The sequence below is a fragment of the Gymnogyps californianus genome, unplaced genomic scaffold, assembly GCF_018139145.2.
Source record: "Gymnogyps californianus isolate 813 unplaced genomic scaffold, ASM1813914v2 HiC_scaffold_58, whole genome shotgun sequence".
Taxonomy (NCBI): Eukaryota; Metazoa; Chordata; class Aves; order Accipitriformes; family Cathartidae; genus Gymnogyps; species Gymnogyps californianus.
The window spans coordinates 255,088-270,992 of NW_026114451.1; the positions used below are offsets into that span (position 1 = coordinate 255,088).

At 45.0% G+C, this 15,905-nt stretch overlaps 1 protein-coding gene across 1 annotated transcript in view; it reads left to right on the forward strand.

Annotated features, from left to right (window-relative positions):
• LOC127028997 (microtubule-associated serine/threonine-protein kinase 4-like) overlaps window positions 1–15,905 on the forward strand; it is a 119,910-nt gene that overhangs the window by 44,441 nt on the left and 59,564 nt on the right. The window contains 2 exon segments of the mRNA XM_050914677.1: window positions 11,351–11,426; window positions 12,821–13,030. Coding sequence (XP_050770634.1) covers window positions 11,351–11,426; window positions 12,821–13,030 — 286 coding nt within the window.

A 15,905-nucleotide genomic window follows, 5' to 3' on the forward strand; every position in this document is an offset into this window, starting at 1 on the left:
CCAACTCCCCCCTGTTTATATACTGGGCATGACATTCCATGGTATGGAATACCCCTTTGGCTAGTTCAGGTCAGCTGCCCCGGCTATGCTCCCTCCCAGCTTCTTGCACACCTGCTTGCTGGCAGAGCATGGGAAACTGAAAAATCCTTGATTTAGGATAAGTGCTAATTAGCAACAACTAAAACATCAGTGTGTGTCACGTCCTGCCAAAAGGGAGAGAGAGGTGACTCAGATTTGCCAATCCCCTTGGTGTGGAATAGAGTGTACAAAACACTAGGTCCGTAACTAATCAAAGACTTTTATTCAGTAGTTCAAGACAGCTGGCAAATAATCAGATAGCAAATTCCTTATTGCTCGCCACGCGTGTGGGATTTGTACCTTGCATTACTTATTAGAGAAGAAAAGCAAAAGAATAAAAAGAGAGAAGAGGACAGAGAGAGAGGGAGAGAGATCACTAGTCCGGGGTCCAGCCAAGGGGGGGGTCTCTGGTCTGTAGGAGCGCTCGTCCAGAAGTTCCTCCTTTTTTTTCCTTCCTTTTTCTTTCTCTTTCTTTTTAGTTACTTGCCTTCTCCTTATATTCTTATCCTTCAGTGTGGACCGCCTCTTATTTGAATTAGCCTCGCTTGCTATGTAAATTAGCACGCATGCTCCTTGCAGGTGGGGGGGGCAAGTCTTTTTGGTCTCGCATTGAGTCGGTGGTCTCGATCTCCCCCTGCCGCATTTACCTTTCCCCTAGTTCTGGCTTCCCAGCTTCTTGGGCAATCATCCAGCCTTTTCCAGGCTGTTCCCTCTTATCAGTCTTTAGCTCCTCTTCAAGGATCGTTTGAGCTTTCATCAGTTGCAACTGTTTGAGACATTCCTCCGACAGCCTCAGCAAATTTCCACTCCCTGTTCCCTTATCGAGTCTCATCTCCTGCCATTGTCTGTATCCTTCTGAGCAAACAGCTCTTTGTTCCAGGCGGTTACAAGTTAACCTTGGTGTTAGATTGTTTGTTCTTCCAGTTGGTCTCCTACAGTGTGTTATCAACTTTATTCTCACACTAAATCCAAAAAACACAGCACTGTACCAGCTACTAAGAAGAGAGTTAACTCTGTCCCAGCCGAAACCAGGACAGGTATGGAATACCCTTTTGGCTCATTTCGGTCAGCTGTCCTTGCTGTGTCCCCTCCCAGCTTCTTGTGCATTCCCAGCCTCCATTGCCAGGGCAGTACGAGAAGCTGAAAAGTCCTTGACTTAGTATAAACACTGCTTAGCAACAACTAAAACATCAGTGTGTTATCAACATTATTCTCATCCTAAATCCAAAACACAGCACTATACCAGCTACTAGGAAGAAAATTACCTTATTTTCAGCTGAAACCAGGACAGTATCCACCCCTTATTCTATACCATCTGCGTCACGTCCAGGTCCCACACTTTCCAATAGTTTTTTGATACAGACACACATATATCATTCCCTTAGTCTATAGGCCTTTAAAATGTCCATTTAAATGTCCCTTTATGTTCATTAAAATGTCCCTTTAAAATGTTCGTTGAGTTCATTTAGTCCATTACTTTGGCCTCCATCTGTCATAACAGTCTGTCTGGGCAGGAGGGATGGTGCAGAGTCCGCTCAGTCGGCGGAGCAGGATCAGGCTTCGGTGCAGTGCGGCAGGCAAGTGACATTGGAGCACAGCAGGAGGATGGTGTGGGTGCAGCAGGAGGATGGTGTGTAGTGTTGGATTGTTGCATGCTGCAGTCAGTTCTGGTTCCATCACTACTGCACTTCACTCAGTTTTATCAAATTTCATTCTTCATTAATCTAAGTAATTCTTACTGTAATACCGTTGATATAGCATATAACAACTATAGTAGTGATGACATACAGTGGCAGGGTTATATAGCAATTAACATAATAGAATTTAATCTATTGGCTGTTCTCACCTAAAATCAAATCCCCTTGAGGCACACATCAGACTTCCCCATCCTTCCGCATCACCCACCAAGTGCACCCAGGTCCTTGAGCAAAAGCAATCCCACGAATGGGTTTGCCTTTGCCTGAGGCAGGAGTAACCCAAACTGTTTTTCCTAGCATATTTTTCATGTGCACTACAGGGACTTTATCCCCTTCTACAGTAGGTAAAAGTTCTGATTGGGCAGGGCCAGCTCGATTGACAGATCCTCTAGTGTTGACTAACCAGGTGGCCTTTGCTAAATGTGTATCCCAATGTTTGAAGGTCCCACCACCCATTGCTCTCAAGGTAGTCTTTAACAGTCCATTGTATCGCTCGATTTTCCCAGAGGCTGGTGCATGAGAGGGGATGTGATACACCCACTCAATGCCATGCTCTTTGGCCCAGGTGTCTATGAGGTTGTTCCGGAAATGAGTCCCATTGTCTGACTCAATTCTTTCTGGGGTGCCATGTCTCCATAAGATTTGCTTTTCAAGGCCCAGGAGAGTGTTCTGGGCAGTGGCATGGGGCACGGGATATGTTTCCAGCCATCCAGTGGTTGCTTCCACCATTGTAAGCACATGGCACTTGCCTTGATGGGTTTGTGGGAGTGTGATATAGTCAATCTGCCAGGCCTCTCCATATTTGTATTTCAGCCATCGTCCTCCATACCAAAGAGGCTTTAACCACTTGGCTTGCTTGATTGCAGCGCATGTTTCACATTCATGGATAACCTGTGCGATAGTGTCCATGGTCAGGTCCACCCCTCGATCACGAGCCCATCTATATGTTGCGTCTCTTCCCTGATGACCTGAGGTGTCATGGGCCCACCGAGCCTTAAATAATTCACCCTTATGCTGCCAATCCAGATCCACCTGAGCCACTTCAATCCTAGCAGCCTTGTTTACCTGTTGGTTGTTTTGATGTTCTTCAGTGGCCCGACTCTTAGGTACATGGGCATCTACATGACGTACTTTCACAACCAGGTTCTCTAGCCAGGCAGCAATATCTTGCCACAATGGGGCAGCCCAGATGGGTTTACCTCTGCGTTGCCAGTTACTCTGCTTCCATTGCTGCAACCACCCCCACAGAGCATTTGCCACCATCCATGAGTCAGTATAGAGATAAAGTATTGGCCATTTTTCTCGTTCAGCAATGTCTAAAGCCAGCTGGATGGCTTTCACCTCTGCAAACTGACTCGATTCACCTTCTCCTTCAGCAGTGTCTGCAACTTGTCATATAGGACTCCATACAGCCGCCTTCCACCTCCGATGCTTTCCTACAATGCGACAGGACCCATCAGTAAACAGGGCATATTGCCTCTCATTTTCTGGCAGTTTATTATACAGTGGGGCCTCTTCAGCACCCATCACCACCTCCTCTGGCGATATTCCAACATCTTTGCCTTCTGGCCAGTCCATGATCACTTCCAGAATTCCTGGGCGACTGGGGTTTCCTATTCGACTTCGTTGTGTGATCAGTGCAACCCACTTACTCCATGTAGCATCAGTTGCATGATGTGTAGAGGGGACCCTCCCTTTGAACATCCAGCCTAGCACTGGCAGTCGGGGTGCTAATAGGAGCTGTGTTTCAGTACCAACCACTTCTGAAGCAGCTCGAACTCCTTCATATGCTGCTAATATCTCCTTTTCAGTTGGAGTATAGCGGGCCTCAGATCCTCGATATCCCCGACTCCAAAACCCTAGGGGTCGACCTCGGGTCTCCCCTGGTGCTTTCTGCCAGAGGCTCCAGGTAGGGCCATTCTCCCCGGCTGCGGTGTAGAGCACATTTTTAACATCTGGTCCTGCCCAGACTGGCCCAAGGGCTACTGCATGAACTATCTCCCATTTAATCTGTTCAAAGGCTTGTTGTTGCTCAGGGCCCCATTTAAAATCGTTCCTCTTCCGGGTCACTTGATGATAGAGAGGGCTTACAATTAAACTGTAATTTGGAATATGCATTCTCCAAAAACTCACAATGCCTAAGAAAGCTTGTGTTTCCTGTTTACTAGTTGGTGGAGACATAGCTGCTATTTTGTTGATCACATCCATTGGGATGTGACGACGTCCGTCTTGCCATTTTATTCCTAAAAACTGAATCTCCTGTGCAGGTCCCTTCACCTTACTCTGTTTTATGGCAAAACCAGCTTTCAGAAGGATTTGGATTATTTTCTCCCCTTTCTCAAAAACTTCTTCTGCTGTGTTGCCCCATACAATGTTGTCATCAATGTATTGCAGGTGTTCTGGAGCTTCACCCTGTTCCAGTGCATTCTGGATTAATCCATGGCAAATGGTGGGGCTGTGTTTCCACCCCGGGGCAGTCGATTCCAGGTGTACTGGACGCCCCTCCAAGTGAAAGCAAACTGTGGCCGACACTCTGCTGCCAAAGGGATTGAGAAAAATGCATTAGCGATATCAATTGTGGCATACCACTTGGCTGCTTTTGACTCCAGCTCATATTGAAGTTCTAGCATGTCTGGCACAGCAGCACTCAGCGGTGGCGTGATTTCATTCAGGCCACGATGATAGTCTACTGTTAGTCTCCATTCTCCATTAGACTTTCGCACTGGCCATATGGGGCTGTTAAAGGGTGAGTGAGTCCTGCTGATCACTCCTTGGCTCTCCAGTCGACGAATCAGCGTATGGATGGGAATCAGGGAGTCTCGGTTGGTGCAATATTGCCACCAGTGCACCCTTGTGGTAGCGATTGGCACCTGTTGTTCTTCGACCCTCAGCAACCCCACAACAGAAGGGTCCTCAGAGAGACCGGGCAAGGTGGACAACTGTTCAATTCCCTCTGTCTCCAAGGCAGCTATACCAAAGGCCCACCGATACCCCTTTGGGTCCTTGAAATACCCTCTCCTGAGATAATCTATGCCAAGGATGCATGGGGCCTCTGGGCCAGTCACAATGGGGTGTTTCTGCCACTCATTCCCAGTTAGGCTCACTTCAGCCTCCAATACAGTTAGCTGTTCCAGATCCCCCTGTCACCCCAGAAATACAGATGGGTTCTACCCCTTTATAGCTTGATGGCATTAGAGTACACTGTGCACCAGTGTCCACTAGAGCCTTATACTCCTGTGGGTGTGATGTGCCAGGCCATCGAATCCACAGTCCAGTGAACCCGGTTGTCCCTCTCCTCCACCTGGCTCTAATCCTGGTCAGAGTATTTGTTACTTGCTTCTTGTAAAAATGACTTAGAAGTCCCTTCAAGAGGATCAGGAGTAAGATCAGCCCTTCTACTCTGTCTGGGGAATTGCCTGCTGGAAACCAGAGCGGCATCTTTCCTGGAAGAATCCCCTTTTCTGGTTGTTTTTCCTTTCAGTTCATGTACCCATGCATCTAGGGTCGAGGTCGGTTTTCCATCCCACTTCCTCATGTCCTCTCCATGGTCCTGCACGTAAAACCACAGGGTACCCTGTGGTGTGTTCCCTCTATATCCTCTCTCTTGAGCAGAGGAACACTTACTTCTAATAGCTGAGATGATAGTGGTCCGTATAGGTGGGAAGTAGGATCTATCCTCTTTGAGTTTCTGGACCAGTTTCTGCACACCTGAGAAGAGGGAGGAAGAGAGACTTTCTTCGTATTGCCGGAGTTGGCCAGCCAGTTCATCCACTGTCGGTGCCTCTTCATCTTTCCAGTCCATTACTGCCAATGAGTTGGCATACGACGGTGGTGCACATTTTGTACAATCTTCCGCCACATGGGTCATGTGCAGTGAACTTCATCTGGATCTGTAGGTAACTGCGCATTTTCTGGGTCATAATAAACCATCTCCCACACAGCTAATTCCCTCAGGTACTGGATACCTCTCTCCATGGTGGTCCACTTGCCTGGGTGACATGTAACATCTTCCTTGAAGGGGTACCTTTCCCTCACGCCCAATAGATGTCGCCTCCAGAGGCTGAAGGATTGTGTCTTTTTTCCAATTGCCTTGTCAATGCCCCCTTCCCTAGAAAGGGATCCCAGTTGCTTGGCTTCCCTACCCTCTAATTCCAAGCTACTGGCCCTGTTATCCCAGCATTGGAGCAGCCAGGTAACAATGTGCTCGTCTGGATGACGGCTGAAATCCTTTTGCATCTCTCGCAGCTCACTCAGGGGTAGGGATCGGGTGATTATCTCCAGTTCTGCCTCTTCCTCCTGTTCTCGTGATGACCCTGGTTCACCTTCATCTTTCGCTAAGCGAACTGATTTTTTTGTGTATTTATTTCTTCTTCTGTATAGGGATGACTGATACCGGCATGGGTTGGTTCTCTGGTTCAGCTGCAGTGCCTGTTGCCGGGGCTGGAGTGGCTGCAGTGCCTGTCGTTTTATTGTCAGATCCAGAGACCACCTCTTCCCCTTGAGGGTCCTGAATAGTGTTGAACAGGGCTCAGTAGGCATGGGCCAGGCCCCAGCACATTGCAGTGATTTGTGTCTCCCGGGAATTGTTGGGGTGACAGCATACTTTTTCCAAATGTTCTACTAGTTTTTCAGGATTCTGCACTTGTTCAAGGGTGAAGTTCCAAAACACTGGAGGTGCCCACCGTCCTAGGCATTTGCCCATGCTACCCCACACACCCTGCCACTCATAACTCTCCAGCCTTGGGGCAGATCTCTGGGTGATCCTCTTAAATAGTTGTTTAACCCTGAACAAGACCTGAACCACATTCAGGAACAAGCTAGTTCCTAGCAATAGGACCATGTTAGTTTCAGCATTCCAAGGATATTCAAAATTTTCAAAATTCTCCAACACTACTGTAATTAGCCTGGAGGAGGAGAAGGGGAAGGTGAAGGAAGGTGTCTCCCCCATAGATTGGCTCTCCCAGAAGAAAAGGTAAAGGGTGTAATTATTAATAGTTTCCGCTAGATAGCTCCCGAAGTACGGAGATAACGGCAATGCTGAGTACAAATACTGGATTAGTCCCACGACCGATAGTTTTAGCGTACCATAAACCAGTGTTACATCATAGTACAGCAAAGCGAAAACCTTAATCCACCTCACCTTATGGGTGATAAGCAGCAGCACAGGGACTATATTACGGCAAGTGAGGTGATACATAACACACCTCTAAGAACGAGTGCCACAACTCTGAGAGCCAATAAATCAACCTTGTGACCAGTGACTATTAAACTAATATAATGAATGCTTATATCAAATTTGTTTTAACACACTCTGGTCAGATCTGTTGTTATCTCAACCCTTTGGGCCCCACATTGGGCGCCAAAAAGGACTGTCGTGGTTTAACCCCAGTCAGCAGCTAAGCACCACACAGCCACTTGCTCACTCCACCCCTCCCAGTGGGATGGGGGGAGAGAATAGGGGGGAAACAAAAAAGTAAAACTCGTGAGTTGAGATAAATACAGTTTAATCGGACAGAAAAGGAAGGGAAAATAATAATAATAATAATAGAATATACAAAACAAGTGATGCACAATGCAATTGCTCACCACCCGCTGACCGATGCCCAGCCAATCATAGAATCATATCATAGAATGGTTTGGGTTGGAAGGGACCTTAAAGATCATCTAGTTCCAACCCTCCTGCCATGGGCAGGGGCACCTTCCACTAGACCAGGTTGCTCAAAGCCCCATCCAACCTGGCCTTGAACGCTTCCAGGGATGGGGCATCCACAACCTCTCTGGGCAACCTGTTCCAGTGCTTCACCACCCTCACAGTGAAGAACTTCCTTACATCTAATCTAAATCTACTCTCTTTCAGTTTAAAGCCGTTACCCCTTGTCCTATCACTACATGCCCTTGTAAAAAGTCCCTCTCCAGCTTTCTTGTAGGCCCCCTTTAGGTACTGGAAGGCTGCTATAAGGCCTCCCTGGAGCCTTCTCTTCTCCAGGCTGAACAACCCCAACTCTCTCAGCCTGTCTTCATAGGAGAGGTGCTCCAGCCCTCTGATCATTTTTGTGGCCCTCCTCTGGACCTGCTCCAACAGGTCCATGTCCTTCTTATGTTGAAGGACTGTCCTGGTTTCGGCTGGGACAGAGTTAACTTTCTTTTTAGTAGCTGGTACAGTGCTGTGTTTTGGATTTAGTGTGAGAATGATGTTGATAACACTCTGATGTTTTAGTTGTTGCTAAGTAGCACTTATCTTAAGCCAAGGACTTTTCAGTTTCCCATGCTCTGCCAGCAAGCAGGTGTGCAAGAAGCTGGGAGGGAGCATAGCCGGGGCAGCTGACCTGAACTAGCCAAAGGGGTATTCCATACCATGGAACGTCATGCTCAGTATATAAACAGGGGGGAGTTGGCCGGGAGGCGCGGATCGTGGCTCGGGAACTAACTGGGCATCGGTCAGCGGGTGGTGAGCAGTTGCATTGTGCATCACTGGTTTTTTTTTCTTCCCCCCCCCCCTCTTTTTGTTGCATTCCTTTTCATTACTATTATTATTATATTTCATTATTACTATTGTTAGTATTATATTTTTCTTTAGTTATTAAACTGTTCTTATCTCAACCCACGAGTTTTACTTTTTTTTCCTTTGCTTTCCTCCTCCTCACCCCACTGGGAGGGGGAGGGGGAAGCGGCTGCGTGGTGCTGAGTTGCTGACTGGGGTTAAACCACAACAAGGACATATATTATCCCCGAGCCTCAGTGTCCCCCAGCCAACTCCCCCCAGTTTATACACGGCATGATGTCATATGGTATGGAATACCCCTTTGGCTCGTTTGGGTCAGCTGTTTTTGCTGTGTCCCCTCCCAGCTTCTTGTGCACTCCCAGCCTCCGCTGGCGGGGCAGTATGAGAAGCTGAAAAGTCCTTGACTTAGTATAAACACTGCTTAGCAACAACTAAAACATCAGTGTGTTATCAACATTATTCTCATCCTAAATCCAAAGCACAGCACTATACCAGCTACTAAGAAGAAAATTAACTTTATTCCAGCCGAAACCAGAACACTCACCTCTGTGCCTGGGAAGATCATGGAAGAGATCCTCCTAGAAGCTATTGCTAAGGCACATGGAGGACAGGGAGATGATTCAAGACAGCCAGCACGGCTTCACCAAGGGCAAGCCTTGCCTGACCAACCTAGTGGCCTTCTGTGATAGAGTGACTACATCAGTGGACAAGGGAAGAGCTACGGATGTCATCTATCTGGACTTCTGTAAGGCCTTTGACATGGTCCCCCACAACATCCTTCTCTCTAAATTGGAGAGATATGGATTTGATGGATGGACTGTTCGGTGGATGAGGAATTGGCTGGATGGTTGCATCCAGAGGGTAATGGTCAACAGCTCAATGTCCGAATGGAGGTCAGTGACGAGTGATGTCCCTCAGGGGTCCATATTGGGACCAGGACTGTTTAATATCTTCATCAATGACATAGTGGGATTGAGTGCACCCTCAGCAAGTTTGCAGATGACACCAAGCTGAGTGGTGCAGTTGACACGCCTGAGGGACAGGATGCCATCCAGAGGGACCTGGACAAGCTCAAGAAGTGGGCCCATGTGAACCTCATGAGGTTCCACAAGGCCAAGTGCAAGGTCCTGCACCTGGGTCAGGGCAACCCCCAGTATCAGTGCAGGCTGGGGGGTGAAGGGATTGAGAGCAGCCCTGTGGAGGAGGATTTGGGGGTACTGGTGGATGAAAAACTGGACATGAGCCGGCAATGTGCACTCGCAGCCCAGAAAGCCAACTGTATCCTGGGCTGCATCAAAAGAAGCATAGCCAGCAGGTCGAGGGAGGTGATTCTGCCCCTCTACTCTGCTCTGGTGAGACCCCACCTGGAGTGCTGCATCCAGCTCTGGGGCCCTCAGTACAGGAAAGACATGGACCTGTTGGAGCAGGTCCAGAGGATGGCCACAAAAATGATCAGAGGGCTGGAACACCTCTCCTATGAGGACAGGCTGAGAGAGTTGGGCTTGTTCCAGCCTGGAGAAGAGAAGGCTCCAGGGAGACCTTATTGCGGCCTTTCAATACTTAAAGGGGGCTTATAAGAAAGATGGGGACAGACTTTTTAGTAGGGCCTGTAGCGATAGGACAAGGGGTAATGGTTTTAAACTAAAAGAGGGTAGATTCAGACTAGATATAAGGAAGAAATTTTTTTACGATGAGGGTGGTGAAACACTGGAACAGGTTGCCCAGAGAGGTGGTAGATGCCCCATCCCTGGAAGCATTCAAGGTCAGGTTGGACGGGGCTCTGAGCAACCTGATCTAGTTGAAGATGTCCCTGTTCATTGCAGGGGGGTTGGACTAGATGACCTTTAAAGGTCCCTTCCAACCCTAACTATTCTATGATTCTAAGAAAAAAATCCTGTTTCTTCATTAGAAGATTACAGATTGAAACTGTAATGTGTTTATTGCCACATCTTTCATTTTTTTCAATTCCTGTTATGCTTTTAACACTTTAAAAAATTAAAATCTTCCATTTGATCTCACAGAATGTGTACAAATGCTCCAGGGGAAAAAAAAAAAGGTCCACCTGTTTTCAGAGAGGGGGTTATGGTGCAGAAGTGTTGTGATGAAATTATGGTACCTACCCTGTCCTCAGTGGATTTGCCTGTGGATGTCCATGATGGATTGTCCGTATCAGTTAAAGGACCCACCGTTGTGATCTATTGGGACAGATTTTATTGTTCACTTTTGCCTATTTAGAAAGCCAAAAGCCAGTTCTTTTGTTCATGTGAGAAACTCCTATGTTGACGGATGGCATTCCCTTTGTGGGATCTTTTTCCTACTCTGCATCATTTAGACTAGACTAGGTGGGCCATTGTCACCAACCCAGGATAATCAGATGGAGATTTTTAAAGGAAGTGATAACTGATGATGAGGCTCATGATAGCAAAAAACAGTTTCATAGGTTAGCTAAGTCCATGGGTACCTTTTATGGATTGTTTTCCTGCAAGTCTCATGCTTTTTTTACAGGCACAGTGCCCCAGCATTGATGGAACCCATGCATATGTATGGCATTATTTGTAGGAAGTTGTTGCTTTTATCTGCCAGTCAGATTGGAAATAGATTGTTTTGATTTTTCTTTTATTATATGTTTTTAAAAAAAATAAAAAAAATAGACTTATTCTTCTCAATATTTTCACTTGCAGCTAACAGAGTTCTTGATCAGGTCTTGCTATTTTGATTGTATGTAATCTTCAAAGGGGCAGGTATAGTTGTAATTAACAGTTAAATATATTTCTGTTGCCCTTCTGAGAAAAAGGTGATGTTCACAAGTGTTACAAAACTGCCTGTACCCTGAAGTGTAGCAATAAACTAAGAAAATAATATAGTTGGCAGTTAGATGTTAAGCACATGAACTAATCTTTAGGGCCTGGTCAGAAATAGCAGAAAGGAACCAAGTGTACCACTGATGAGAGAATGTACCTTTCCAGTGAAGCCTATGCTGACTTTTTGGTGCAAATAAACTGTACAAAAATATAATAACTAATTTTAGTTCATGCTGAGATAAGTTTAAAGGGATAATTTGCTTTGTTTGCAGCCCTGGACGTTCTCCTGTCTGCTGTGACAATGAAATAATTATGATGAACCATGTCTACAAAGAAAGGTTTCCGAAGGTAATGAATTATATTTAAGATACCCAGTATCTAAATTGATAGGCAACATAGGTTTTAAGTAAGTGGTGTTTTTGTTATGGGAACTAATGATCCAAGCCTGTAATGGCTTTCATAAAGCATCACCAAGCTCTTATTAGAAAGATAAAATCACAATAAAGAAAATCCCTGCTGAGAACTGGACATTCATTCGGCAAAGTTGCTGAACTGGTTTTGAAATGAATCATGCTGGTAATATATTCTGCTGATTGGAAAGCAATGGTACGTTCAATTTCAATATGTGGTATGTACTTGGGATAAGTGTATACTGAATTAGTAAAACAAAAATAGTTTCTGTTGCTAAGTCTTGTGCAGCATCTGCTGATATACCAGCAAATTCCTTTCTTTAGTGGCATTTCTTCCTTTTCCCAAACACTCTTTATATACTTATTTTAATTGTGAAGATCAGTACACAGTTGTGGGGGTTTGACTATGAGATACCAAATGAGGACATGTTGCTGTTGTGTCCAGAGATCTGACACACAAATGAGTTCCTAGGTGCAGGCGCATTGCTAGGAGCACTGCACTCTCAGTTGCTCCTAGGATTTTGGTGATCCCTGGAAGATAAAATAAGGTAAAGCTGATACTGTTCCAAAAAGTACCTAAAAAAATAGAAGAAATTTCTTCATATTTCTTCATAGAAATATGAAGAGAGATTTGTCAGGATTTGCAGAGCAATTGAGCAACAATCAGAAGTGTGAAACGACCCACTCATTTCAGTGTTTGAGATATGAACTGAGGTGCGGGATTACTTTTTAATAAGAAAAATATCTTTAGATTTTTTTAAGCATCTGCAATTCTGTGAGAAATGGTTGGTTCTGTAAAACAGACACATCTAGCAACCTGCAGACACATCTGACAGCTTGTGGTGCTTTTAATCAGTCAGTGTTCTTTCAAACTCTGCCCGGTGAAATATTTTCGTGGTACAACCTATATGAAAAGAATGAAGATATTCTGGTCTGTAGTATCTGCAGTTTTAGCAAAACAAAGTAGACCTCCATGAATTCTCTTTTTTTTTTTAATTATTTTGACTTGGACTTAAAGTTTTACAGTAATGGCTCTTATTTTAGTTCTGTTTAGTGATCAACACAAGATTAGTGCACAGTTAATCATCAGTGGCAGACAAAAGGGAGGATCTGCTTAATAGGACAATAAGGCTATTGCTTTTCTGGACTGGTAATGTGGAGAAATGTCATCTGTCACTTTGCCTTTCTGTTTGCTTGCCTTTTTGCTTCAGTCATTTCACGTATTCCACCTAGGTAACTTCTTAGGTGGTACAGAAACGTTGCAGAATCAGAAGTAAGCTTTGAGGCTGTTAGTTTCATGTAAAGCTGTATCATGTATCTATTTGTCTATAGGCCACAGCTCAAATGGAAGAGAGGCTTCGAGACATTATAACAAATCATTCTCCAGATAACATCCTTCCCCTGGCAGATGGAGTGCTCAGTTTTACCCACCATCAGATCACAGAACTGGCTCGAGATTGTTTGGATAAATCCCACCAGGGCCTCATCACGTCACGATACTTCCTTGAATTACAGCAGAAATTAGACAAATTGCTACAGGAGGTATGAGCCATGAGACTACTGTTATGTTTGCTTGAAAAATTGTTTAAATCTGTTTGCCTAAGAGTTGTTGCTTTGAAATAATCATGACTGTTTCACAAATAATTGTCAAAGTGATATTCATAGCAGTTTTAGTCTACATAATGACCGCTACAAAGACTATAAGGCATCCTAGCGTACTAGCCTGGAATAAATGGGTTGTAAAGATTTCAGAAACAACAGCATTTTGTCGTGCAGTGCAAGTTATAAATTGCTTACAGAGGTGTGTGCATAAGCCCTAAGTGAGGAGGCTTGCTATTCCACTTACTGTGGAATGGTATGAGGAAACATATATACTTTCTACTTTATCAACCCTACTAATTGCCTGCTGTGTTGAGAAAGCATACAGCAACCCTTAGCTTTCCATTAGTTGGAGGTTATTTAATTATTTCAATATTTATAATATTCCTTTCATAATTAAACTGTTTATTAACAGAAATAATGTCATTCCTAAAAGTATTGAAGCTTCCATAGAATAGTCAGCTAAATGAATTAAGAAAAACTTGGAACTTGACTAAATAAAAGCACTATGACATAAGTCACTGCACTTTATGAATGTATCATTTTTAAAACAATGAGTACAGCATGTATATGGTGGGTTGACCTTGGCCGGATGCCAGGTGCCCACCAAGCCACTCTATCACTCCCCCTTCTCAGCTGGACAGGAGAGAGAAAATATGACGAAAGGCTCATGGGTCAAGATAAGGACAGGGAGATCACTCACCAATTACTGTCATGGGCAAAACAGACTCAACTTGGGGAAAATTAGTTTAATTTATTACCAATCAAATCAGAGTAGGATAATGAGAAATAAAACCAAATCTTAAAAACACCTTCCCCCCCACCCCTCCCTTCTTCCTGGGCTCAACTTCACTCCCAATTTTCTCTACCTCCTCCTCCTGAGCAGCGCAGGGGGACGGGGAATAGGGGTTGCGGTCAGTTCATCATGCGGTCATTTCATCACATGTTGTCTCTGCCGCTCCTTCCTTCTCACACTCTTCCCCTGCTCCAGAGTGGGGTCCCTCCCATGGGAGACAGTCCTCCACAAACTTCTCCAACGTGAGTCCTTCCCACGGGCTGCAGTTCTTCACAAACTACTCCAGTGTGGGTCCCTTCCACGTGTCCTTTCCATGGGGTGCAGTCCTTCAGGAACAGACTGCTCCAGCATGGGTCCCCTGCAGGGTCACAAGTCCTGCCAGCAAACCTGCTCCGGTGTGGGCTCCTCTCTCCACAGGGTCACAGGTCCTGCCAGGAGCCTGCTCCAGCGTGGGCTTCCCCACAGGGTCACAGCCTCCTTCAGGGCACATCCACCTGCTCTGGCGTGGGGTCCTCCATGGGCTGCAGGTGGATATCTGCTCCACCGTTCACCTCCATGGGCTGCAGGGGGACAGCCTGCCTCACCATGGTCTTCACCACGGGCTGCAGGGGAATCTCTGCTCTGGTGCCTGGAGCACCTCCTCCCCCTCCTTCTTCACTGACCTTGGTGTCTGCAGAGTTCTTTCTCTCACATATTCTCACTCCTCTCTTCCAGCTGCTGTTGCGCAGCAGTTTTTTCCCCTTCTTAAATATGTTATCACAGAGATGCTACACCATTGCTGATTGGCTTGGCCTTGGCCAGCAGCAGGTCCATCTTGGAGCTGGCTGGCATTGGCTCTATTGGACATGGGGGAAGCTTCTGACATCTTCTCACAGAAGCCACCCCTGTAGCCCCTCTGCTACCAAAACCTTGCCACGCAAACCCAATTCAATGTAACATACTCGTTTGTGGGGGATTTGATAGCATATTATTAGCTGAAGTTAATGTGATAGACCAGCAGATTTGATATTGTCTTGAAATTTTCCAACTTAGATGTCTATCTTAATTTATATCTTTTCTTCTGCTTTCTTTTAAATGCAGGAGCAGTTGCTAAAGGTTTTGGTTGAGATTATTTTATTTTTTTTTCCTGTGCTGCTTTTTTGTTAAATTCTATTCAGTAAATAGGTTTTCTGCAACTGCCATATTTTGATTTTTTCTCTTCATTAAGCAATGCAAAAATTAAGACATCAATGAATTATTTCTCGATTACTGAAACCCTGTTTTTTCAAACAGAGAAAATATATAGAGATTGCTTACTAGTCAAAAGGAAGTTTGAACTAGTGACCTTCTTGTGAAATACTCACATTTTTATGATGCCAAAGTACAGGCAGAGTTGGCCAGTTGGCTAGAGATATCTGACTATGAATTATATTATGCTAGTGATAATGTCAAAATACAAGGAAACATGTCTAAGCTAAGATTCACTGAACTGTGTTAACAATATATCCCTTAAAATGGCTACATAGTAAGTAGAGTTTAGAGTACATGATGGCTTATTCACATGATGGCTTATGATGGCTTAAAGAAAAAAAAAAATAACCCCCCCAAAAACCCCACCCCCCCAAACCCCGAAAAACCCCACTCTAGTGAGTTATTCTCCAGTCTACATATAAAGTAGTGCATTATTAAAAAAAACACCAAAACACTCATTTTGTCATGTTCTGTGATGCAAGTGCTTTATTATGTAAAAATTTCCTGTTTTGCAAACACATAATTCCTTAAAATATTCAGACTTAATTTTTGAGTCAACTGCATAGTAACTGTCAATAGCATAATACGACAGTAAGAAAACTTGCTCTTCGCACAACCCATTTCTTTGCACAACTTGGTTACCGGCACTCAGTTGTCCTTTGGATTAATGTGATTCATTTCTTGTCAATTCCTAGCTGTGACCTTCAGTAGAAAGCTGCATCTCCTACTGCTACTTGGTATGTTGCCATTACTTTGCATAACCAGGGAAAGAATCCCTCGAGGTTTGAGCAG